The 24,605-nt window shown below is 42.0% G+C and overlaps 1 protein-coding gene across 2 annotated transcripts in view; it reads left to right on the plus strand.

Moving 5' to 3' along the window:
* The window catches only part of pi4kaa (phosphatidylinositol 4-kinase, catalytic, alpha a), a 40,426-nt gene extending 20,455 nt beyond the window's left edge, over positions 1-19,971 (plus strand). Inside the window, exons 28-54 of one of the 2 annotated variants that reach the window (XM_049604421.1) lie at positions 48-137; positions 534-653; positions 892-984; positions 1,949-2,105; positions 2,230-2,357; positions 2,447-2,605; positions 2,697-2,848; positions 4,640-4,747; positions 6,343-6,563; positions 8,737-8,892; positions 9,127-9,206; positions 9,311-9,510; positions 9,721-9,808; positions 9,894-10,061; positions 10,146-10,199; positions 10,312-10,432; positions 11,868-11,997; positions 12,087-12,157; positions 12,606-12,678; positions 12,767-12,947; positions 13,034-13,138; positions 14,230-14,355; positions 14,663-14,783; positions 14,906-15,065; positions 15,270-15,359; positions 16,748-16,831; positions 16,964-19,971. In XM_049604421.1, the coding sequence (XP_049460378.1) occupies positions 48-137; positions 534-653; positions 892-984; positions 1,949-2,105; positions 2,230-2,357; positions 2,447-2,605; positions 2,697-2,848; positions 4,640-4,747; positions 6,343-6,563; positions 8,737-8,892; positions 9,127-9,206; positions 9,311-9,510; positions 9,721-9,808; positions 9,894-10,061; positions 10,146-10,199; positions 10,312-10,432; positions 11,868-11,997; positions 12,087-12,157; positions 12,606-12,678; positions 12,767-12,947; positions 13,034-13,138; positions 14,230-14,355; positions 14,663-14,783; positions 14,906-15,065; positions 15,270-15,359; positions 16,748-16,831; positions 16,964-17,015 (3,288 nt within the window). In that variant the 3' untranslated portion in view covers positions 17,016-19,971. The remainder of the gene's footprint in view (positions 1-47; positions 138-533; positions 654-891; positions 985-1,948; positions 2,106-2,229; positions 2,358-2,446; positions 2,606-2,696; positions 2,849-4,639; positions 4,748-6,342; positions 6,564-8,736; positions 8,893-9,126; positions 9,207-9,310; positions 9,511-9,720; positions 9,809-9,893; positions 10,062-10,145; positions 10,200-10,311; positions 10,433-11,867; positions 11,998-12,086; positions 12,158-12,605; positions 12,679-12,766; positions 12,948-13,033; positions 13,139-14,229; positions 14,356-14,662; positions 14,784-14,905; positions 15,066-15,269; positions 15,360-16,747; positions 16,832-16,963) is intronic. The other variant, XM_049604422.1, reaches the window with a different exon arrangement.
* The last annotated feature ends 4,634 nt before the right edge of the window (positions 19,972-24,605 follow it).

Genomic DNA, 24,605 nt, shown 5'->3' on the forward strand with positions numbered 1-24,605 from the left:
ACATGTAATTTGAAATGATCTAAAATATTACGTATTTGATATCACAGAGCATTGTGAAGGATTTTGCTGCACGTTGTGGAGAGATCCTTAAAGAGGCTATGAAGTGGGCGCCATCTGTGACCAAATCACATCTCCAGGTAACATTTGATTCAAAACACTGAGGTCTGTACAGTCGACCTGCAACACTTAGTCGACAGAAAATGAATTGGCAACTATTTTGGTCATCGAATGATCTTGTTACTCATTTTTTTTAAAGCAAAAAATGGCCGAAATTAGCTGTTTTTTTGCTGCTTAAAGATGTCATAAAATCAAAACAAACTTTTTAAAATCAAACTTTTTAAAATTACATATCGCTTGCACTGATTGTCATCTCTACGTTAGTATTTGGCCCAACAGCAACACAAAAGTCGTTTTGAGGGTATTCTCAATGCTATTTTATAGTTTGGCTTTTGGAAAACATCCACATGTAGAGCACGTATGATGTATACATTTCACATGTCTTCAACTGCTGTACTTCATGTGGTCTTTTCCAGGAGTATCTGAACAAACATCAGAACTGGGTGTCGGGTCTCTCCCAACACACCGGCCTGGCCATGGCCACAGAGAGCATCCTGCACTTTGCTGGTTACAACAGACAGAGCACCACATTGGGGGTAAGCCACAAACTTACTTTCATATGTTAATGCTTATTAATACTGCAATATCATTGGTTTATGTCAGGAACAAAAGTTGCTCAAGAATGGAGCCCTGTGGGACGCCACATACTACAGCTACTTACTTCAGTGCTTCTTCATTTATAGCTATACATTTGTTTTATAAATGTGATGGCAGTTTTGACATTTTGTATTATGTCTACATAATCAACTTAACTTCGTATGCTCCCACCTGTAGTCCACACAGCTGACAGAGAGGCCAGCCTGTGTGAAGAAGGACTACTCTAACTTCATGGCCTCCCTCAACCTCAGGAACAGATACGCTGGAGAGGTAAAAACCACCAGATCACGTCCATTATTTGAACAGAATACAATAGAATATATACCTTCATCATTCACCATATAGACACAGTCATCAGAAACACTTAACACACTCTCTGGCAAATTGTTATCACCTATACTGTGTTTAGTTATTCTTAGTTGCTTGTTATTTTTCTGGTTCTGTTGGGACAAGTATGAAATCGTAATTTAACCATGGCTGAGACCTTCTGTTAATGATTGTAACGTCGTTTTACAATGTAATCATAAATCCAGATTAACAACAACAGCTGTATTGTGAGATTTTCTATATTGCTATTTTATAAAGTTAGAACTGGGGTTGGGCAATATGGAGAAAATTAAATAACACAATATGAAGATAGTGTAGGGTTGCTTACTGGTGCTTTCACAAAGTATTTACACAATTAGATTTGTTCATTCATTCAAACCTTTATTTAAGACTCCGTAAATCAACTGAGGGAGACCTTCATTTTCAGTGATACTGAGCATTAACAAAGACATTAAAAACAATCGATAAGCAAACAAGGACCATCAAGCATGCATGTATGAAAGAGATATGATTTTTATGATATATGATAATTTAAGAGTCTCATATCACAGTATCAGTGGCTATTGATACATCACCTAGCCCTAGTTAGAAGCAACAAAATGCTTAATGTCTCAAAGTACAGCCTTAAAGCATCTGTAATACATTTAAATCTAGCTGTAAATGTATATTCTATACGTTTGTAAGACACGTAATGTGTCAGCAAAACTACTTTAACGTTTGTACGTTGGAAATGCGGCATCTTAGGAACAGACGCTTGTTTTCTGTAACTTCTCTGGTCCACATTGGAACCTTGTTGGAGTGGTAATGGAGCCCTAGTGCAACCGTAACGAGATGCAGCTGGATCCTGTTCACACAAACACTTTCATACTTCTGCCTCCTGCTCACATCTCTTCTCTCCTGTCTGTAGGTGTCGGGTATGATCCACTTCGCCCAGGCAGTCCGAGGACAGTCGGATCTGAGCCGGCTGATGATCAAGCAGATGGGGGAGGCTTTAGACTCTGCACAGCCTGAGGCTTTCACTGAAGCCATGTTCAAACTGGCTGCCCTGCTCATCAACACCAAAGGTTACGCTTCATCTCTGCGCTGTTAACTCACATGATAATGCTTTGTATTAAACGCACGGCTCTGTGTTCTGTTTAAAATGTTCTGGACTTGTCTGACTGATTCTTTCTCTTGACTTGTCTCCAGACTGCGATCCTCAGCTCCTGCACCACCTCTGCTGGTCTCCTCTCAAGATGTTCACGGCACACGGCATGGAGACAGCCATCGCTTGCTGGGAGTGGCTGCTGGCAGCTCGTGTTGGAGTGGAAGTACCGGTACAGAGATGTTTTATTTTTCATTTTGTATCCTTGTCTTGTCAGTAAATTTGTACACACACTAACAATCTCCTCTCTTGGCCACCTAGTTCATGCGGGAGATGGCTGGAGCGTGGCAGATGACTGTGGAGCTAAAGATGGGCTTGTTCTCCGACGCTCAGGTGGAGGCTGATCCCCTGGCTGCGTCAGAGGAAAGCCAGCCTATCCCCTGCCCTCCAGACGTCACCCCTCACCAAATATGGATCGAGGTCAGACAAAAGACATTCTGCTGGGTTATTAATTCATGCTGCTATCAGTCTTCTTCCTTCCCACTTAACACCGTCTCATGTCTGCCCGTAGTTTCTGGTCCAGAGGTTTGAGATAGCAAAGTATTCCAGTGCAGATCAAGTGGAGATCTTTGGCAGTTTGCTGCAACGCTCACTGTCTCTGAACGTGGGTGGGGCTAAGAGTAGCCTCAACCGCCATGTAGCTGCCATTGGACCTCGCTTCAGGTACATAAACACACACACACAAAGCTGAAAGATGATTCATGGTATGTTTTGTGGTCCCTATGTTTAATCTGTAGGCAGCCTCCTGTCACTTAATGTCTGTTCACTCTTTAAAGGGATAGTTCAACATTTTGGCAAATTCGCCTATTGCCGTAATCCCTATAGTCATATGGGTAGGTACATTACCTTTAATTGTCAGTGCATGCTGTTCTGAGATTGGTGGAGCAGAGCTGCCCGCTGAAATGGAGGTGAATGGTACAGGTCCCTCTCTCCCTCAAAACTAATCAAATACACCATCAAATGACTCCAAAACGCTCTAGTGGACAACACATGGCTTGCGCATTCCCCACGCTATGAAATAATAATGTATAATTAAGTAACATTACGACACATGAAGCAAATACTCGGAACTACTTTCTTGAGTAAACCACTGGGCGGAGTGACACAGTGCGCACCTGAGACAGTGCCGTTGTTATTGCTTGTAGCCATTTGCGGTATCGTCAGCTGGACACACCAGAAGGTCTGAGGAAAGTTTACAAGTGTAAAAGGTTGCAGTAACAGGCCGAAGACATGGAGCAGAGTGAGGTTTCACGTAGTTCCAACCAGTAATACGGACAGGATGAAACAATGGCTATTTGTGCTGGACATCGACCCCAACACGCCTGTGGAAATGGTCCGGAAAATGTTTGTGTGCTCCTGCCATTTTTTACCGGAGGACTACGCTGAAAGGATGGAGCGCAGAAGCTCAGGAATGGTTCAAATGCTTTTCTTGAAAGATACTGTCATACCATCTGTCGGCATCACTAAACGAGCAGACGTGGTAAGTGATCGTTGTGTATTTTGCTCAGCAATCTCTCTGCTGTAACGTTACCTCCATGTTGAGTAACATTAGCCTACAACCCAAGCATGGTAAATAAGGCTGAAATGCAAATGTTGTTGTGGTTATGTTATGGATAAGTGCTGCCCAGAGCATATAGTGAAGTGACTGGCATTACTTCTCATTGTTGGGAATGCTAGGGAACATTTTATGTTGTTGTTCCCTCAGGAGTTGTGGTGATTTATGAGTGTGGAGTTAGTATGTTCTCCCCGTGTTCCGGTGATTATTTTGAGGCGTACTCTATATTCATATTGCACAGGTGTACCTAATAAAGTGGCCAGTAAGCCCCACATTTACACCACCGGCTCTAGGTCTCAGCCCCTGGTTGCTTGGCAGCCTCAGCCTCTCTTCTTGCTCTCTCTTCGTCCAAAACCTGTAACTCTTCCTCTGTATATTCTGGCTTCTTCTCAACAAACTTGTTGTTTTGATGACAGGAGTAACTGCACTAAACATATGCTGTTTGAAATCACTCCGCCCAGCAAGTACTGTATGTCTGGAATGTAGTTCCGGCTCTGCATTTGGCTTCAAAACAACTCTGTCTCGTAATATTACATTATTATTTCATAGCGTGGTGAATGTGTAAGCTACAAGTTGTCCACAAGAGCGTTTTGGAGTCATTTGATGGTGTATTTGATTAGTTTTAGGGAGAGAGTGACCTGTACCGTTCACCTCCATTTCAGCGGGCAGCTCTGCCCCACCGATCTCAGAACAACACGCACTGACAATTAAAGGTAATGTACCTACTCATATGACTATAGGGATTACGGCAATAGGCGAATTTGCCAAAATGTCGAACTATCCTTTTGAGGGTTCTTCACATTAAGCTAAGGAAGTTGGTTTAAGTGTGCTGATGAAAAATCAAGTAGCATTTTGAGAGGCAGATGTGTCCATAGCGATGACGTCTCTCTGTGCTTCAGACTGCTGACTCTGGGTCTGGCTCTGCTCCACTCTGACGTCCTCACCAATTCAACTGTGAGAAATGTGCTCAGAGAGAAGATCTACTCAACAGCCTTTGATTACTTCAGGTACTCACACACACTCTGTGCACACACTCTTTGTCAAGTGTAAGGGTGCAGCAAACATTTTCATGCAGTCAGTTAATCAGTGTAATATCTTTATGTCTCCACACCAGTGATAGTCTGATAGGCCAGAGGAATATGTTTTTGGATCGTCTGTCCATCCCATTCTTGTGAATGCAATATCTCAAGAACACCTTGAGGGAATTTAGTCAAATTTGGCACAAACGTCCACTTGGACTTATGGATAAATCATGACTCATGAATTCATACACAAATGATGACGACATTTCACACAAATGTCGCAGTAGATAAAATGATTAAGTGATTAGGGAGTACAATAAACTGTAACTGCAACTTGACAGGTTCGCAGAGGCACACAGCCATGAGACAGTGACTGTAGTTTTAATTAACTGTATGTATAAAAACGTCCATAAAATGTCAGTAAACTGTGAAATATGTTTAACACAATCTCAAGCCTAAGATCGTGTCTTCACGTTGCTTGTTTTGTCCAAACAGCAGTCCAAAACGCAAAGGAACAAATAACGGAAAGTAGTAAATTACTAAGTAGCAAATGTTAGCATGCTACCACGCTGGACTAAGATTGTTGGTTTACATCATCATGTAAGCATTGTCATCGGGAGCATGTTAGCGTGCCGATATTAGCATTAGCTTAAAACACTGATGTGCCTTACTGCAGTCTCATAGAGCCCCAAACAGGGCTGACAACTTTTAGTATTTCAGGGTCCTGGTGTAGCCAGTGGATTTCCAAGCCGAAACTTCCTCTTCTGTGCAGCGCTCATTGTTCACAGTTGAATAAACCACTTGAGACAGGTCCAGACAACATTTTATCTTTACAAACAGATATCCGCGAATAAATGTAGACAAAAAAAATCAATCGGACAAAAAGCTAATAAAAAACTAAAGAGTTGCCAGAATATAGCCGATTGGTTCTGAGATTGCATTTCAGCCAAGGCATTTCACGTCTTTTACTCTGTACACAGACTGTTTACCTGCAGAGCTTCAAAAGGAAACCAGAATGCTTCCTATACCAAAATCATGTACCGCTACCTACAGATTCTCTATTCATGTGCACATATCTGCTGATAGAGATTAAATGTAGGGCTGCACTTTTAATCAGAATATTACTGAGACTGCAATGTGGCTGAGTACAATATCCAATTTGCAGGAGCTGCGATTTTTTTTTGTTAAAGGCAAACTGTGTCAAAAAATAAAAAAAAAATAAATCATTGCGGTGCTTAAGACATCCCCTGGCCCATAGATTATATTTTAGATATAAGAGAACACTCTTGTACAGGTACAGGCCCCAGCAGAAATCACATTGTCATCATTTTTAAAGTTTTTCAGTGATAATGCAAAAATTACCATTCAAACTAAAATGGCGACTCATATCCCAATTGTAACATCTGTCAGAATAATAGAAATATTTTTACCGTATTAATTGCATACTGACTCACAAAGAATATCTGAATTGCACAGAGCTTTAGTAAAACCATTGAAAGCACATAAAACATGATTAAAAAGAGATTATACTGACTAACTCAATGACTGATACTCTAACTCTCCATTCTCTGTCCCTCCAGCGTGTCTCCAAAGTTCCCCACCCAAGGCGACAAGAACCTGCGCGAGGACATCAGCATCATGATCCGTTTCTACGCCAGCATCCTGTCTGACAAGAAGTACCTGGCAGCGTGCCACTTGGTCCCACCTGGTGAGCTTGGTACTACCCCAGCCCCGAGCACGCTCTCTGCCGGGATATTTGGATCGCTTATCGTGTCCAGCACTTCTCCGATTTCTATCTTAAGTAAGCCAAAAGCGGTGGAGCTCGGACTGCACCGCAGCAGGGGCATGCTTTCACGCCTGTCAAATTTGACGCTGTGTATCCTCACGATGCTGCTGATAGATCCTGGTATCTATCTGTGACACAAACCCATCTTTTTATAGTTGTTTTCTCAACAGCGTCCCTCTTATTTTCTTGCTGTTACAGCTTTTCCCCTTTCTCCTTATTCTATCTTACTCCTTTTACTTTTACAATATGTTTTCTGTCTTTTACGTTAAGCAGCAGTGAGGAAAAGCGCAAATTTGTCAGCTGCGTCAAGACGCATGATTATTCATCATGTCAGCCCCACCCGTCTGCCCCTCCCCTCAATTGATCAACTCCAAAAGAAGAAACTACAAGTTAAAAATGTTTTTTCTTCCATCCCAGAAAATCCTCTCCTCTTCATTCCTGACGACCCAGAGAAAAGACATGGTCTCATTCTCATACACATCGAAGCGCTTCAGGTAGACGAGTCCTCTAACTGCTGATCCTGGATCAGATTAATCTACCACCAGCCCCCCCACCCTGCCCCCGCACATTAACAGGACCAGTAATATCTGACCCAGTATCAGTGGTTCAAGGCAACTTCTACCTACATGTAGATGCTGCTGGTTTTCCCTAGGGGTGTAACGGTACACAGGAGTCACGGTTTGGTGCGAGTTCAGTACAGTGGGGAAAAAAAAAAAAAGTCAACAAATGAATGAGGATGTTTCTTTTCAAAATCCTCCTGCTGGGGACGAGGCAACATTCTGCCTACAAGCAACTTCAGTAAAATAATTTCATTAACAATAAAAAGGAACATTTCAAACACTTGTATGACACTATACAAACACTGAACTCTTTTCGAAAAGGCATCCGGTCACAGCAGGCTCTAAAACATATGTTATATAGTTAAAAAGATACCAAAATACATGGAAAATAAAAAATAACAACACCATGGGGCCCAAAAAGATTTTTTCTCATTGACTCACACGGTGAAAGACGTCCGTAAATCAGTGGATACATCTTTTTGTGCGTGACAACCTCTGAAAAATGACCTGTTTTACGATCAAGATTTGATCCATTTGGTCTGATAACATTTTTAAAATCTAGAAAAGCCACACGATTAAATTATTTTATCCCCATTTAAGTCAGTGAAGAGCTAAAGCTTTTTTGGCTTCATGTGCTGCTGAGCAAATTTGATAAAAACGAATGTGGCCTTGCCTCCAACGCTGTATCCAGGAGTCTGCATGTTCTCCCTGTGTCAGCGTGGGTTTCCTCCAGGTGCTCCAGCTTCCTCCCACAGTCCAAAGACATGCAGGTTAATTGGTGACTCTAAATTGTCCGTAGGTGTGAATGTGAGTGTGAATGGTTGTCTGTCTCTATGTGTCAGCCCTGTGATAGTCTGGCGACCTGTCCAGGGTGAACTCTGATAGGCTCCACCCTCACATGACCCCTAACAGTATCTTTTGATAGAGATTAGTTCCTCCTTGGCTACGTTTAAAAGTTTAAAGGACCCAAACCCGTATGATCCTGGCTATCGGCACATCTGGGTGATGCCATGAAATTGCGTTAGCATGTTCGATTTTCATTCACATCCCCTGCAACGGTGGAGCCACACCAAAACACCTGCCTCGTCTCATACACAACTCTCTCAGGTGTTGTTGGCAGGTCTCTCAGCCCTGCTGTGTTTTTTAATTTTTGTTATTTTGCGCTTGCCACTCACTTGCAGCTAATCAACATGTTTTGCTAACGTCAGCACATGTTGCTAACGCCATACACCTACTTTCAGGGCAGACCTTGCGCTTATTAACTTTTCATTCAGCATTATGTGCATCAATCTACATAAAGTGTACACATACACACACCGAGCTGTGACCCTGTACTGTGATGCTTCGGCACAAATCCATGAACCGTTACAGCCCTAGTTTTACCTGCTTTCAAATGCATGACCATCACGACAGCAGAGGACTAACTGATGCAGCTCATCTCGCTCTGTAGAAGCTCCCTCATCATCGATCATACTATGGATGTTTTTTTCGCTGTTTAGAAGTCGTAATATTGAAGATGGCGCCACGTGTGGAGGAAGCTTCAACCTGTGATTTCTCTTCTTCAAATATACTCCAAGTTTATCTCTGCTTGTGTCTTGGCCATGCTGATTCCATTTGTATGTGAACAGATAATCAGGACTCGTCCTTGAACAGTCTGTCGGTGATGAACGCTGCCGACCTCAGGAGCTCCATGGACTCCAGCGCTCGCTCCCAGCAGAGCGGGCAGGGATGGATCAACACCTACCCACTGTCCAGTGGCATGTCCACCGCATCCAAGAAGTCAGGTACGGCTAAACAAACCTCCATCCTGAGGAGTTCTTTCAGTTTCCTCACCTTCTTAGCATTCTTACCTGTATGTCTGGGATTCTGCCTGTGTGTGTTTGTACATGACTTCAGACTGGAGCAGTACCTGGGCTCTGACTGATGACGTCCACGTGAACGCAAATACAGATACAGATAGAAAACAGCTTAAGGACTTTAAGTGACACAATGGTTTGACTTTCTGTATCTTTTCTAAGGCACGTCCAAGAAGAGCAACAGAGGAACGCAGCTGCACAAATACTACATGAAACGCAGGACCCTGTTGCTGGCCTTACTGGTGAGTGCTGACAGTGAATTATCAATCGCTGGTTTTAAACCCTGCTGCTCATTATCCTCAAGGTGTATCTCTCTCCCTGCCTCCCTCCCATTCTGTCTCTCCAGGCCAGTGAGATCGAACGGTTGACAACGTGGTACAACCCCCTCTCCACTCAGGAGCTGGCCATCGCCACGGAGCAGTCAGTGGAGACCAGCATCGCCAACTGGAGGTCCAAATACATCAGTCTGACCGAGAAACAGTGGAAGGACAACGTCAACCTGGCGTGGGGTATCGCACCCTACCTGGCTATGCAGCTACCAACAAGGTTGTCACTCTCTCTCATGGCTCAGACATGGCTGTGGAAACCCAAAGTTATGGTTGTTCTCTGAATTTTTTTTTCAACTGTTACCTCAAGTACTTCTGCTCAGCGAACGTGACGTGTTCTTGTTTCAAAATACACTTTTACAGACAAAATAACAGACACTGAAAAAACTGAATCTCCCTTGTATTTGATTATATTTAACTTGGTTCCCAGGTTTAAGAATGACGCCATCGTTGCTGAAGTGACGCGGCTGGTGAGACTGGACCCCGGAGCTGTCAGTGACGTTCCTGAGGCCGTCAAGGTGAGAACGCTTCGTCTGATTAGCTTTAAAAATGTGTCTCTTATGTTCGTGAGTTAATATTTCCTTATACTGTGTGACCTTTTAGTTTCTGGTGACGTGGCACACTATTGACGCTGACTCTCCTGAGCTGAGCCACATCCTGTGTTGGGCTCCAGCCGACCCGCCCACCGGTCTGTCCTACTTCAGCAGCATGTACCCTCCTCATCCTCTCACCGCTCAGTACGGTGTCAAAGTGCTCCGCTCCTTTCCTCCAGTAAGTCACACACTCACAGGTTATTACAGTGCAGAAATACATACTACTACTACTAACATTACATTTGTTTATGTCTCTTTCTAGGACGCCATCTTGTTCTACATTCCTCAGATTGTGCAGGCTCTCCGTTACGATAAGGTGAACATGAACTTAAATAGTCGACAGAAATGAATCAGCAGCTGTTCTGATAACAGCTTGACTGTCAGTTGTGAAGCATTAGTCCTAAACTCTGCTGCTCTGTCCTGCTCAGATGGGTTATGTGAGGGAGTACATCCTGTGGGCGGCCCAGAAGTCTCAGCTTCTCGCCCATCAGTTCATCTGGAACATGAAGACCAACATCTACATGGATGAGGAGGGACACCAGAAAGACCGTGAGTAGAGACTCTGCGTTACAGTGAGGGTGGCTGCAAGTTTTGTTTGAGGAATGTAGTGTCTTGGCGCTCACCTTGAACCTGCGTCTTATCAGTCTGCTTTCTGTCGGTCTCTTTGCACAAATATGAACACACGTTACACATGGACTATCTTCTTCTATTGTTTCTTCTTCTTTTGGAGAATGCTGTCTCCACCTGCCTGGGTGTAACAACTTTTTGAGGGTTTCTGTTTTCCCTTTTTCGTAAATTGGTGAGGACGTGACCCTCTGTCCCCCCATTACATGATTACATCCTTATATGTACTCAGACAAGGACGCCTTCTCCAATCAACACACAACTGTTGAAGCTGAACACTGGAGTCTGACCTCTGAAGCTCAAAACACACTAGCACCACCACATTGCGTCATGTGATGCGTGTCAAGTGCCGCCCCTGGCACACACTGGACGGGTGGCCCTGCAGCTCATCAATGGACGACCATGCAGAGTTATTACTACTCTTATTGAAAGATCTGTACCTCTTCCACCTCTGTGTTAGTTTAAAATCATGTGTGGACACTCACTCACTATAATTAAAGTTGATTTCTCACCTGAGGAGAAGATCTCCAGAGCGATGACTCGCCAGGCAGTATCTTTTTGGCCATTGTCTTTATAATGACGGGATTGTGGGTTGATTAGCGCGGGATATTTCTCGACCTCAACGAGTCTCTCCTCATCCATACTTCTTCATCACACGAGATACAGCAACAGCTACAGAGTTCTCTTTATACATCACTGGTGGGGAGAGGAGTTGAGCTGCCACATGAGCAGAGAAGAGCTGCGACAGGAGCTGGTGTGTGCAGGAAGAGAGCGAGTGGGGGCAAAATGCATTTAATTCTGGGGCCGGCGAGGCTGGAGATAGGACAGTGGTGTGAAGTGTCGCAGAGCATCTAGCCACCGCCGGTGCAGGGGTGTCCATTGAAAATAATAGGGGCATATTTTTTTACATGTACTGTTTGCCGACGGTGTGTTTGGCCTTTAATGTCATTATTACTGTGATGTCACATGACGTGGTGAACTGTTGAGCTGCTGTGATTTCTTTCAGGTGTTTTTCATACTAAAATGGCATCTTACAGTGCAGCTGATTTTAGATTAAAGTGTGAAGAAGAGTTCAAAAACTGTAATGAAGACTTTGAGGCAGTTAAACATGTAGCTTAACAGAGGGAACAACTTCATTCTGTGTGTTCATAAAACATTTAAATACACATTTCATTAAGTGTACTCCTTATATTTCCTTCTATCGGCACCTTTCTGCTGCTCTGTGTGAGATTATTGTGATAACTTGTCCTGTTAATGTGTAATTATATCATCTGCCTCGTGGGAACACATGCATTAGGCCCAATTAAATCCAATGAAGTTGATGTAATCACATTAATTCCTGCCTCATTAATGTGTTCAGCGGACATTGGGGAGCTGCTGGAGCAGATGGTCGAGGAGATCACAGGTTCTCTGTTGGGTCCGGCCAAAGACTTCTACCAGAGAGAGTTTGACTTCTTCAACAAGATCACCAACGTGTCCGCCATTCTCAAGTAAATCATCACCATTACGCCACGAATCGTGATAAAACAAGGGGAGTTTTCTGTGGTAACATAATCCTGATTTATTTGTGTTTTTCCAGGCCGGTTCCAAAGGGAGAGGAGAGGAAACGGGCCTGTCTCAAAGCTCTGTCAGATATTAAAGTCCAGCCAGGTAACGTGCTCTTCCATAGTCAGTGTGGATGGATAGTTAAAAACAGCCAACAGAAACTGTGCTGTTGGTTTATATTAACCCTTAATTCACCCAGTCAGATGTGACAACATGCTGCCTCTATACACACTAACATGACTTTATTTAAATGGAGTCTGGTGGGTTTGGTGACGGTGATTTCAGGGCTGTTTCTGGTTAAACAAAAAGGGTCTTACTCTTTAACACAAAGCTCTATCTCTGTAGGGATCCTTTCATCGTGTTGTCAGACACTTAGAATAACAATGTGAGCCTGTCAGTGACAAAACACTTTTAGTGGACGTTCATTGACAGTTTCCCATTGTATTATATAAAAGGAACTGTTTTCGTCTGTCTGTTTTATTATATTCTTCTGTGGAAAACACGAGTTATTGAAGTTGAGACTTCAGTTGTGTCTCTTCTTGTTGTTTTTTAGGCTGTTACCTACCAAGTAACCCTGAAGCCATCGTGCTGGACATCGACTACAAGTCTGGAACGCCCATGCAGAGGTAAAACACAAGATTTTGTTTCTGAAGCATCGGAGCAAAACAGGATGCTACCTTCTCTCTATTAATCTCGTGTTGTGTGGCGTCACAGCGCTGCCAAGGCGCCCTACCTGGCCAAGTTCAAGGTGAAGCGCTGTGGGGTGAGTGAACTGGAGAGGGAGGGTCTCCGCTGCCTCTCGGACTCTCTGGAGGACGGAGAGGAGAATCCAGACGGATCACGCAGGGTCTGCTGGCAGGCTGCCATCTTTAAAGTGGGAGACGACTGCAGACAGGTACCTCGCTTTCCTTCCAGCTCACTGAACTCATTCACTGTGATCATTTCTGTTGTTGTGACCCTCTTGTGTTCCTCCGTCTCCAGGATATGCTCGCTCTGCAGATCATTGGGCTCTTTAAGAATATATTCCAGCTGGTGGGTCTGGACCTGTTCGTCTTCCCCTACAGAGTCGTGGCCACTGCACCCGGGGTGAGACTTCATGTCCCATCACTCCCTCTAAATCCAGTTTACTCCTATCTACTGTAAATATTATTATTGTCATGCCCATCATAATCATTCTTTGCATTCTTGCATCCATGTTGTTCTTGTGACTGCAGTTTTTCGAGAACAGAAATTTGGCACAAATGTCCACTTGGACTCAGCAATTAACTGATACGTTTTTGGTGGTCGTAGGTCAAAGGTCAAGGGCTATGTTACCTTGTCTGTCTCATTCTTGTGCATGTGATATCTCAAGAACATCTTAAGGAATTTTTTTCAGATTTGGCACAAACGTTCACTCAGAAATTTTGGTGGTCAAAGGTCAAGATCATCATGACCTTGCATCAATGTTGTTCTTGTGACTGCAGTTTTTCAAGAACAGCTTTTCAGGAATTTCTTCAAATTTGGTTCAAACATTCACTTGGACTTAAGAATGAACTGTTTAGATTTTGGTCGTCAAAGGTCAAGGTCAATGCGACCTTGCATCTGTCTCATTCTCATGAACGCAATATCTCAAGAACACCATAAGGTAATTTCTTTAAATTTGACACAAACATCCACTTGGACTGAAGAATAGGTCAAAGGTCAAGGTCACTGTGACCTCACAAAACATGTTTTGGGCCATAACTCAAGAATTCATGTGCTAATTATGACAAAACTTGACACAAATGTCCAACAGGATGAAATAATGAAGTGATGACATTTTATATCCAAAAGGTCTAAGGTCAGCTTCACTGTGACGTCATCATGTTCTGGCCATTACTTAATGTCATGTCTCAGGATCAGAAGGGGAGACATTTGGTCAGATACTTAACTTAAATGAAAATATAACCTGACTGGTTAGTGGAGGCATACAACCATGAAGTGGTAATCCTAGGTTCCCAAAAAGTGGTTTAGATTCATAAATGGCTCAAACTAGAGACATGTTTAAAACCTTTTATCACTTGTGGGTTCGGTCTATTTGCTGCACGTCGTCACATCCCCATATTTCAACAATTACACTGGTTAACAAATCACAATTGATGGAAATGAATTTTTATTTCATAATCATGTCTCTATTAACTCATCCTCTTTTTCCTCAGTGTGGCGTGATCGAGTGCATCCCAGACTGCAAGTCCAGAGACCAACTCGGCAGACAGACGGATTTTGGGATGTACGATTACTTCCGTAACCAGTATGGAGATGAATCCACCCTCGCCTTCCAGAAGGTGGGAAGACTTTAACCCTAACCCAGAAAAGTGCTCGCTCTAACCTCTAACAGGACTTGTACATGTTTACACATGAACGTAGAGTTGCTCCTCCTCATCAGAGCTGCACTCCAGTTGTGTTTTCTCATCTTCATTTGGACGGAGATTTTTTTATAACAGTGCTCGTTTGGACGTGAATTTTTTTCGAACGAAGGGTGGAAAAACCCTGTTTGCAAAGATACCCATGTACGTGTTAACTAGGCCGAAGCGTAATGTGAGTAAACATGAGTTGAATTTTACTGATATGTCACTGTTGTCCTCGGTATAGGCTCGGTATAACTTCATCCGCAGCATGGCCGCCTACAGCCTCCTGCTGTTCCTGCTGCAGATCAAAGACAGACACAATGGCAACATCATGCTGGACAGCAAGGGCCACCTCATCCACATAGGTATGATACACTCATATATGCGCTCACTGTTTATCTGTGGTGTGGACTAAGATTTCATTTTGGTTGTCACAACATTTTCATTTTCTTTTTAAAAGTGATCTCTTCTGCCTTGTTTTCCTCAGACTTTGGCTTCATGTTTGAGAGCTCTCCTGGAGGTAACCTGGGCTGGGAGCCGGACATCAAGCTGACAGACGAGATGGTGATGATCATGGGAGGAAAGATGGAGGCCACGCCTTTCAAGTGGTTCATGGAGATGTGTGTCAGAGGATATCTGGCCGTACGGTAAGAAACTGTACACATAAATGTCTGCAGTAGCTATCCATGCTGTTAAGAGATTATTTATCCTCCACGCTTTGTTCTGGGAGAAAAGAGCTGAGAGATGTGAGGGTTTGAAGTCTGTCTTCTACACAGAACTTTGATATGATGGTTTAACTTTGTGACTTTGACTTATTTGTGTTGTTATTCACTTCTTATGTGGACATGAAGACCCTACATGGACGCAGTGGTTTCTCTGGTGACCCTCATGCTGGATACAGGGCTGCCATGCTTCAGAGGACAAACCATCAAACTCCTCAAGTAAGTCCAACAGGAGGATGTCTGTAAAACATGTAGAGACCTTACTTACTACTATAATAATAATAATCATTGTTATTATAATTAATTGTTGATGCAGTCCTTGTCAGGGACACTTTAGGACAGATTAGCATCTACACTACAAAAGATATGTGGTCAATATACGTCCCAGACCACCTCGGCAAGTGATTTGAGTGACGGGATCACAATTCGTCTTGGTGGTCGTTAACATTTGTATTTAGAGCTGTACACTTGAGATCAAACTACTCATCTCCTGCGATTAATTGACTAGTCGACTACTTTTTGCAGGTAGTCAATGACTACCAAAATAAAATGCAGCAGTCGTGATGCTGTAGTTGCCCCAGTGTTTTGTTTACAGCGTGTTGTGCTGCCCCCAAGTGGACAAAAAAATAATTTAATCCATGAATGGGTACGTTTTTATGCCTCCATGCTGGCGGTGGCTGGAGGCATGGTGTTTTGGGGTTGTATGTTCATCTGTCCATCCCATTCTCGTAAACACAATATCTCGAGAACACCTAGAAGGCATTTTTTCAAAATTGGCACAAACGCTCACTTGGATTCATCAATGAACTGATTTGATGGTAAAAGATCAAGGTCACTGTGACATTTTCATGAACACAGTATCTCAAAAAGGTCTTGAGGGAGTTTCTTTTTTTGGCACAAACATCCACTTTGAGTCAAGGACTAACTGATTAGAATTTGGTGGTTGAAGGTCAGAGGTCGCTGTGACCTTGCAACCATCTCATTCTTGTGAACGCGATATCTCAAGAAGGCCTCGAAGGATTTGTTTCAAATTTGCCATAAATATCCAATGGACTCAAAAATTTTAGAATTTGGTGGTCAATGGTAAAGGTCACTGTGACCTTGTATCCATCTCATGAACATGACCATGATATCTCAAGAGGGCCTTGAGGGAGTTTCTTGAAATTTGGCACAAATGTCCACTTTGAGTTAAAGAAAAACTCAAAAGAATTGGGTGGTCATAGGTCAAAGGTCACTGTGACCTTGCACTCTCCCATTCTCATGAATGTGATGTTTCAAGATGGCCTTGATGGAATTTCTTAAAATTTTGCACAAACGTCCACATGGACTCTACAATAAACTGATTAGAATTTGGTGGTCAAAGGTTATTGTGTCCTTGAGTCCCATTCTTGTGAACACTGTATCTCAAGAAGGCCTTGAGGGAGCTTCTTACAATTTTGCACAAATGTCCTCTTTGAGTCAAGGAATAACTGATTAGAATTCGGTGGTCAAAGGCCAAAGGTCCTGTTTTCACAGACATGGATGTAAACTGTAAGAGAAACTTCACTGGTGGGTGGCGGCATACAACCACAGGGCAGTAATCCTAGTTTTGTGTTTGTTTTAATCAGAGGACGGTTTAATCCTCAAATGAGCGAGAAAGAAGCTGCGGCGTTCATCATCAAAGTCATCCAAAGCTGTTTCCTCAACACCAGGTAAGAAAAATCACACCTGTCTCTCTGACATGACATCATCACGGCAACATTAAAATAAGTTGCTAGCCCGTAGGAAGTTTCCTGTATAACATTGTTGTAACTGACATATTTTCATCACCTTGTTCTCAACAGGAGCAAAACATACGACATGCTGCAGTATTACCAGAACCAAATTCCTTACTAAAGTCTTCTGCCGGACCTCCACTGTACGTCCAACACAAGCGTCTCGACACAAGCGATGCAAACCATCTTTGGGATGGTTTTAATAAAGCGGTGGGTGCACTTCACATGTGTATCCATGTGTGTACACCACTCTGAGACAACGACACGGCACTTTGATCCTATTGCTTCACTTTTATTCTGTAAATTGTTGGATTTTATAACGTACCTCTGAGTCTTAGAGAACTTCTTGATTTAACTTGGGAGTAAAGAACAATGTACGACTTTTACCACAAGAGGTATTTGAATCACCCTTTAAGTATTTTCTTCTTGATGCTGTTATTTGTTACGGACACTAACTGTCACACGAGAGGAAGATGGCCATAAAGGGAGCCATATTTACAGTGTTTGTCAAAGCAGCTGTTATCATCGTTATCATTTCGTCACTATGCTGTTATCGACTTTTATGCACTTTATAGATCACAGTATTTCATCGGCTCATCCTGCCTATACGATCACAAGCTTAAACAGAGATTATACGACAGTAATCAGAGATTAAAACAAACTGCCTGATCAATAAAACCGCAGTATTTTTTATTCCAGCTGATCAATGCAGGAATCAATCAACATTTAATCTAACTGTAGTCTTTAGGAATGTATTCAGAGAATCAAACATAATTATGCTGTAATATTTACTGTAGAATATTTACTGTAGAACCACATCGGTCACAAGTATTTTACTGTGATTCACGTGAAAATCGTAGTTACATGTGAAGGACATATTAATCAGAAGATTTTAATAACTGTGCTACTTTGATGCTTATCCTCAAAGCCGTCACGTTTAACCTCTTCATGTCAGCTTTTAACTTTATATTAGTTATTTAGAGGTGTTTTTTCCCACTACAGGAACACAACGACCCAGAACCAGAACTTTTAAGAACCTGTGAAGCTTTAGTACAAGGTTCTGTCTTTTGTTTCCACTGTGTTTGACAAACCAGGTGTTTTTTGGGGGTGTATGTTATTTAAAAACAATTTTTTTTGTACTGTTTGGTCGAAATAAATGGCCACAGTTCATGCTTTTCATGTACTACTATTAAATTTAAGTCACAGACCTAAGCATCTTGTTTTCTGAAAATAGTACGTTATCTAAACGTATAAAAACACTAATGTTCCTAAAGTTACGATCCCAAAGATCTGTGTTTTGTTCCCATTGGCACCACCTATGGCGATCAGCAATAATTGCAGGTGTGTCTTGGGATCTCACTTAACAAAAATGCAAGCAGTGTTGTCTTTGTGACGTCAGTCAGTTGGCATCGCCTGTAGTCAACACTCTTAAGTTCTTTGTTCAGCCGAATTAACCGTTCATTCTCAACGCTAACTGAGACGGGAAAAAATTAGTACCCAAGTTCACAACAAGTGAGTTGAAGAGCGAGTCTGTTCTGTTAGCTCCGCCTATCTTCTCTGGCGGACCAACCACTGCTGAGTGGTGTAAATGTGTTTCTTTTCTACGCCGTAGCCTACGCATGTGGCCTACGCCATCGTGAGCATTTATACTTATGCGGTGGTGTGTCTGTGTCACTCTGCAGTTACACCTCCAAAACACTAGTCGGCGGCGGGGTTTCTGTGAAGTGCTGTAAAATTTAATGGATTCAAAACGAGGGTGTGATAACTGTCCGTCATTTTTAATTTGGCCAATTAGAGCTACGCTAGGCCAACACTGTGATCATAACAGAATATAGTAACTTATGCTCACCTTAGAAAGGCCACCACAAGACAACGCACATTAGCTAACATGCTAACATTAGCGAGCCTTTATTTTCCCAGGATTGTGCTTGCTGGCAGACACAACTGCGTAAAGCGAAGCTTATCGGGAACCAGTTGGAACAGAAAAAAGAACATGGTGGCCTTTCTAAAATGAGCAGTGGTCAAAACTACTATTTTGTGTTATGACCAAGAAGGTGATAAGCAGACTGCGTTAGCTAGAGTAAGCTAGCCTTAGCTGACTGCTAGCTTGCTAGCTAGTTGAGAAGTTGTTTACAAGTTTAAAAAAAGGAACAAGTAATCCCAAAGACAGACTCAAACTTTTTTCAATATTTGGTTTGCCACAACCAATTTTTTGCATCTTGCTTCAGAATACTTTAATTTAGCATCACCTCCGTCCGTTTAGTTCGTAGAACTGTGGAAACAAAAGCAGAATCATCGTCAGCGGCTGCACGTTATGTTCCTGTGGTGGAAAAGGCCTTTAGGAATGGGTTGATACAGCACACAGGGTGGAGCAGGAGCTCACTACATCAGATCTGTTTTTGTCTTGTCTATTAAAACGTGTCCAAAATATGTTTGCTAACCCTTTACGATAAGAGTACCCCTGTTTGGAGACATTCCTTTTTGAGTATCTGTGGAACCTGTTGGGTTTGTGTGTTGATTTTGCTTGTACTGATGCAGATGATGATTATACCTAAAAGCCATTTCTCCTACCCTTAGGTAGAAACACAACTGTAGTAATACTTGACAAACAAACCCTAACCTTATGCAATATATTCATGTATATTGATGCTGTATTTGTGTGTTGTGTTCAGCAAATGAACTCGCTATAACTCCTGCCATCCCGATCCTTGTGTGGGAAGTGTTTTACGTTGCAGCTCGGACTCATGGCCGTTACATATTTGAGTATATTTACAGCAGTATTTGTGTGTTGGCTTCTACAGAGAGACGTGACGCTGCTGTGATCAACTCTTTACAGAGCCATTTTTAATGTAGTGGATTTGATTGAGTTGCTGTATTTTAAATGGGTTTGTCACTCCTGATGTCGGCTGTTATCTGTCAACCAGATATGTGATGTATAAATATATATGTGTGCGGTTTTTCTGTTTGTATTTGCTCCGATCGTGGCGACATCATTGCCGGTTCAGATGACATCACGTCTGTTGTTCTGATGATGTGTGAAAACTTCTTATTTCCAGATTAAATGTGAGAACATTTCATCAGTACCATGGGTTTTATTTTGTTTGTTCGGCAATGGCTGTGGTCGGAGGCATTATGTTTTCTGGTTGATATCTCAAGAATTCCTTGAGGGAATTTCTTCACATTTGGCACAAACGTCCACTTGGACTCATCAATGAACTGATTAGAATTTGGTGGTCAAAGGTCACTGTAACCTCACCCACCTCATCCTTGTGAATGCTATTTGTCCCTTGAGGGAATTTCTTCAAATTTGGCACAAACGTCCACTTGGACTTAACAATGAACTGATTCGATTTTGGAACAGCCTTAGCTGCAGAACCTGGCTCCTCGCCACAGAGGAGATGGAGAGGAAGATTAACTCCTACGATGCCATGACTAACCAGAGTGGAAGGAAGAGAGAAAGAGTCTTAACAGCACAAAAGGTCAAAAGGTCGACCCCAAATAGGAACAACAAATAAACAACAGGCAGGAAGCCGCCATCTTTAATCAAAACCACGAGAAATACAGACCACTTCAAACTGGAGGTCCCCTAACCTACAGCCAAAATCAGCAGAGACCAGGTTTTCAAAATTGAAGGCTACCCCCGGCCCAAAGACAGAGCCAAGGCCGACCACAGCAGAGGGGTCCATCTCAGCCTTACACCAGACAAATGCAGCTTTCTCCAGTACAACCTGGTTTGGCATGGCACCACCCACAGCAGACCTGTGTGGTTACAGATCACCTGCTGTATCTAAAGCCTGGCATTAGGTACTGAGCTCCTCTGCCAACCCGCTTTATGGAAAAGCCCCAAAGAACGCTGCTTGTGAAGTGATCTACTTTGAGCACGAGGAGGGCCCTTGGTGTGAAGTCCAGTCCCTGAGTAGGGTCTCCTTCACCAATCCTTCCAACACCTTCTACAAAAACCTCTTTCTATATTTTTTGTACCTTTTTAAAGAAATCTGAGCAGCTGAAGCTCTCCAGATCACACCCTGTTGTCTCCGCCTGGAAGCTGCTCTGTGGCTGTGTGAAAGGAGACAAACAAAGAAAGGAGGGTTTGAGGAGAGTGCAGCCAGTCGTGCTGACCTCTGACCTCTCTGACATGACACACAAGGGCCCTGAAAGGCTTCACACCAAAGGGAGCTGTCACATGTTTGATGGTAGGAGGCAGAGATAATGAGGAGGAATCTGACAGAGAGAAGTGAACGATAAGGATAAAAATATGTTTAATATTCGATACAATCAATCGCTGATAGGAGGTTCTTTTTACTTCTGGTTCTGTAAACCAAGCAAGACTCCAATCAAAGAAAGAAATCTATGCCAGTAACACAAAGACCAAGATGATGGTGGGAGTGATACTCTGACATGTGCACAAAGGAGCTACCCCCATCATGTCTCCTTTTATTGTCACTGAGCTGCACATGGCCGGGGCCCCTGGGGGACATATTCACAAAACACCCAAACATTTGAAGAAGCTCCGAACTGGCTGAGTTTGGAAAAACTCTTCAAAGCAAAAGTTTTTGGTGTGAAAACGAATCAGCTCCTGCAGACACTGAGCCTCATCATCAACAATAATAAACGTTGAAACAGCATTAATTACGACAGCTGTGTTAGATTAAGTCTCAGTCTTGAGATAAAAATGTTTATGTAGTCACATTTTAGTCATTTTTATCCTTCATAGTTTTAGTCAATGAAAATTCGACAGATTTGAGTCAACTTTTAGTCCTTATGTTTTCTGTATGGTTTTTTATCTTTAAACTAACCCAGCGAGGCTAATTCATGTGTCAGAAATTAGAATCAAGGTGACAGGTTGTATAAAAATTTAATTCAGACAAACAATCTGTGCACACTTCCAAACCATAATTCTTTGAGTTGACCTGTTGTGGTTGAGACACACCATTCATTCATTCATTCTTTCATTCATTCATTCATTCATTTTCTTAAACCACTTACCGTGTCAGGGGTCGTGGGTGAGACCCACCAAATTGAAATGTTATTTCACTAATTTACCGAAAAAATAGAAATCTTATCAGACCTTGAGCAGCATCCCTGCCTTTTTTGGAAACCAGGAAGTGAGACACGAGTCCTCGTGATATAGCTAACAACTTTTATGGGGTTAAGGTTAGTTGACAAGAATCTGGGACACTTTAAAGGGCCAACTTTTTCATACAATCCATGTTTTAAAACAAAAATGATTGTAGCAGTACATTTTGACACTGGTGTCATCAGTACGTACTGTTAGTTTTAGATTTTGAAAGATTAATTGTTTTAAGTTGTGAATTCTTGTCTGGGACGAGGCTGTTTTCTGGCACAGCACAAATGAAAGCAGATCTAAACATTTTAGAAATAATTAATAGAAGAATTCATATCATATATATAAATACTTTTTAAAAAAGAGTTTCTGGCTTGAAACAAACTAGTGTGCCGATAAATTATAGTCCAAAGTCTAAGGTCTGTAGCCGGAGGCATTATGTGTTTAGGTTGTCTGTCCCATCCTTGTAAACACGATATCTCAAGATACCTCAAGGGAATTACTTCAAATTTGGCACAAACGTTGACATAAACTCGAGGATGAACTGATAACATTTTGGTGGTCAATGGTCAAGGTCATTGTGGTCTTGCATCCGTCTCATTCTTGTGAATGCAATATCTCAAGATCAGCTTGAGGGAATTTCTTCAAATTTGGCACCAACGTCCACTTGGACTGAAGAATAAACTGATTAGAATTCTAGGTCAGTATGGTTTGGGCATAACTCCAGAATTCATACATTCCGCTGTGAGAGGACAGAGGGATGTCGTATGCTGGAAAGCCCTGTGAGGCAAATTGTGATTTGTGATACTGGGCTTTATAAATAAAACTGATTGACTAATTATGACAAAACTTCAAACCTCAATTTCTTCAAATTTAGCACAAATGTCTACGTGGAATTAACGATGAACTGATAAGTGTTTGGTGGTCAAGAGTCAAAGGTCAAGGTTGCCGTGACCCAGCATCCATCTCGTTCTCTTGAATGCAATATCTCAAGAATAGCATGAAGGAATTTCTTCTAATGTGGCACAAATGTCCACTTGGGCGCAACAGTATACTAATTAGCTTTTGGTTGTTAAAGGTCAAAGTCACTGTGACCTTGTCTTTCTCGTACTCATGAATGTAATATCTCAAGAACACCTTGAGGGAATTACTTGGCATAAATGTTTACGTGGACTCATCAGTGAGCTGATTAGGGTTTCAGTGGTCAAAGGTCAAGGTCAGTGTGACTTTGAATCTCTTTTTCTCATTAATACATCTCAAGAGCACCTTAACCCTTTGAAACCTGGAGTGACATCACTTTTCTTGTGATGCTTTCAGACACCCTTTGCAAGTATTTAAACCTTTGAACGCTGAGCAAATTGGTGCAATTCTGCTCAAAAACATGGCAGAAAAGGCTACTTGGTAAGAAATGTCCCACAAATTGCAAAAAAGACAAAACAATAATTAGATATTTAGAATTATGGCAAGAATTATTATAATTTTTAAACCATATTTTTAATCATTTCCTTTTTTTATTTTAACTTTTTTTTAACTAATATTCTTGTTTTTAATTTTCTCTTTTTACTAATTTTTTGCAATTTCTTTCAAAAACACACAAATTGCAAAAACATCATAGATTTAGAAAATTATTTTTAAAAAGCTAGGGAAAAACTATATTTATAATTATCATTATTACATATTTAAAATTGTGTTACAGAATTCTTATAATTTTTAAGCTTTTTTTCCAGATCATATCCTTGTTTGTTTTTAACTTGCTTTTATGTTTCCTTTCCTTTCTTTTTTTTTTAACAAATTTTCTTGTTTTTAATTTTCTCTTTTTAGCAATTTCTCACAAAATGTTTTGGGGTCATTTTTTAATTCGTTGTTTATTCCCTTCTTCCCATGTTTTTGAAAGTAATCAAGCCACTTTGCTCAGGTTTCAAAGGGTTAATGGAATTTCTTCATTAGAGTTTTGTGGTCAAAGGTCAGTGTGACCTTACAAAATATGTTTTTGGCCATAACTGAAGAATTCATTCGCTAATTCTGACCAAACTTGACACAAACGTCTAACAGGATAAAATAATGAAGGTCAAAAGGTCAAAGGTCAGCTTGACTGTGACATCATCATGTTTTAACGTCATATCTCAGGAACAGAAGGGGAGACATTTGGTCAGATACTGAATTGGTGACTCTAATCTTGAAACTGTGCTGATTGTATAGATCTTCTGTGTGTGAAGCATCCATGTTTTCACTGACATGGATGGAGACTGTCAGAGACACTGGACTGGTGGGCGGAGTCATACAACCACGGGGTGGACTGGTGGGCGGAGTCATACAACCACAGGGTGGACTGGTGGGTGGAGTCATACAACCACAGGGTGGACTGGTGGGCGGAGTCATACAACCACAGGGTGGACTGGTGGGCGGAGTCATACAGCCAGGGGGTGGACTGGTGGGCGGAGTCATACAGCCGGGGGGTGGTGATTCAAATTTAAAGATGTTTCATTTTGTGTTTCAGACTCTGGGGTCAAAATTAGGAGTGAAGTGTTTTATGTTCAGACTTTCACCCACTGAAACTGAGACAAGAAAATTGTAGATGATGTAACAGACGTAGAAGCTCTTTCCCTTCCTTCACCCTCCATCTCATGTTTTAACTACAGAGCGCCA

Source organism: Epinephelus fuscoguttatus, linkage group LG18, assembly GCF_011397635.1.
Source record: "Epinephelus fuscoguttatus linkage group LG18, E.fuscoguttatus.final_Chr_v1".
Lineage (NCBI taxonomy): Eukaryota > Metazoa > Chordata > Actinopteri > Perciformes > Serranidae > Epinephelus > Epinephelus fuscoguttatus.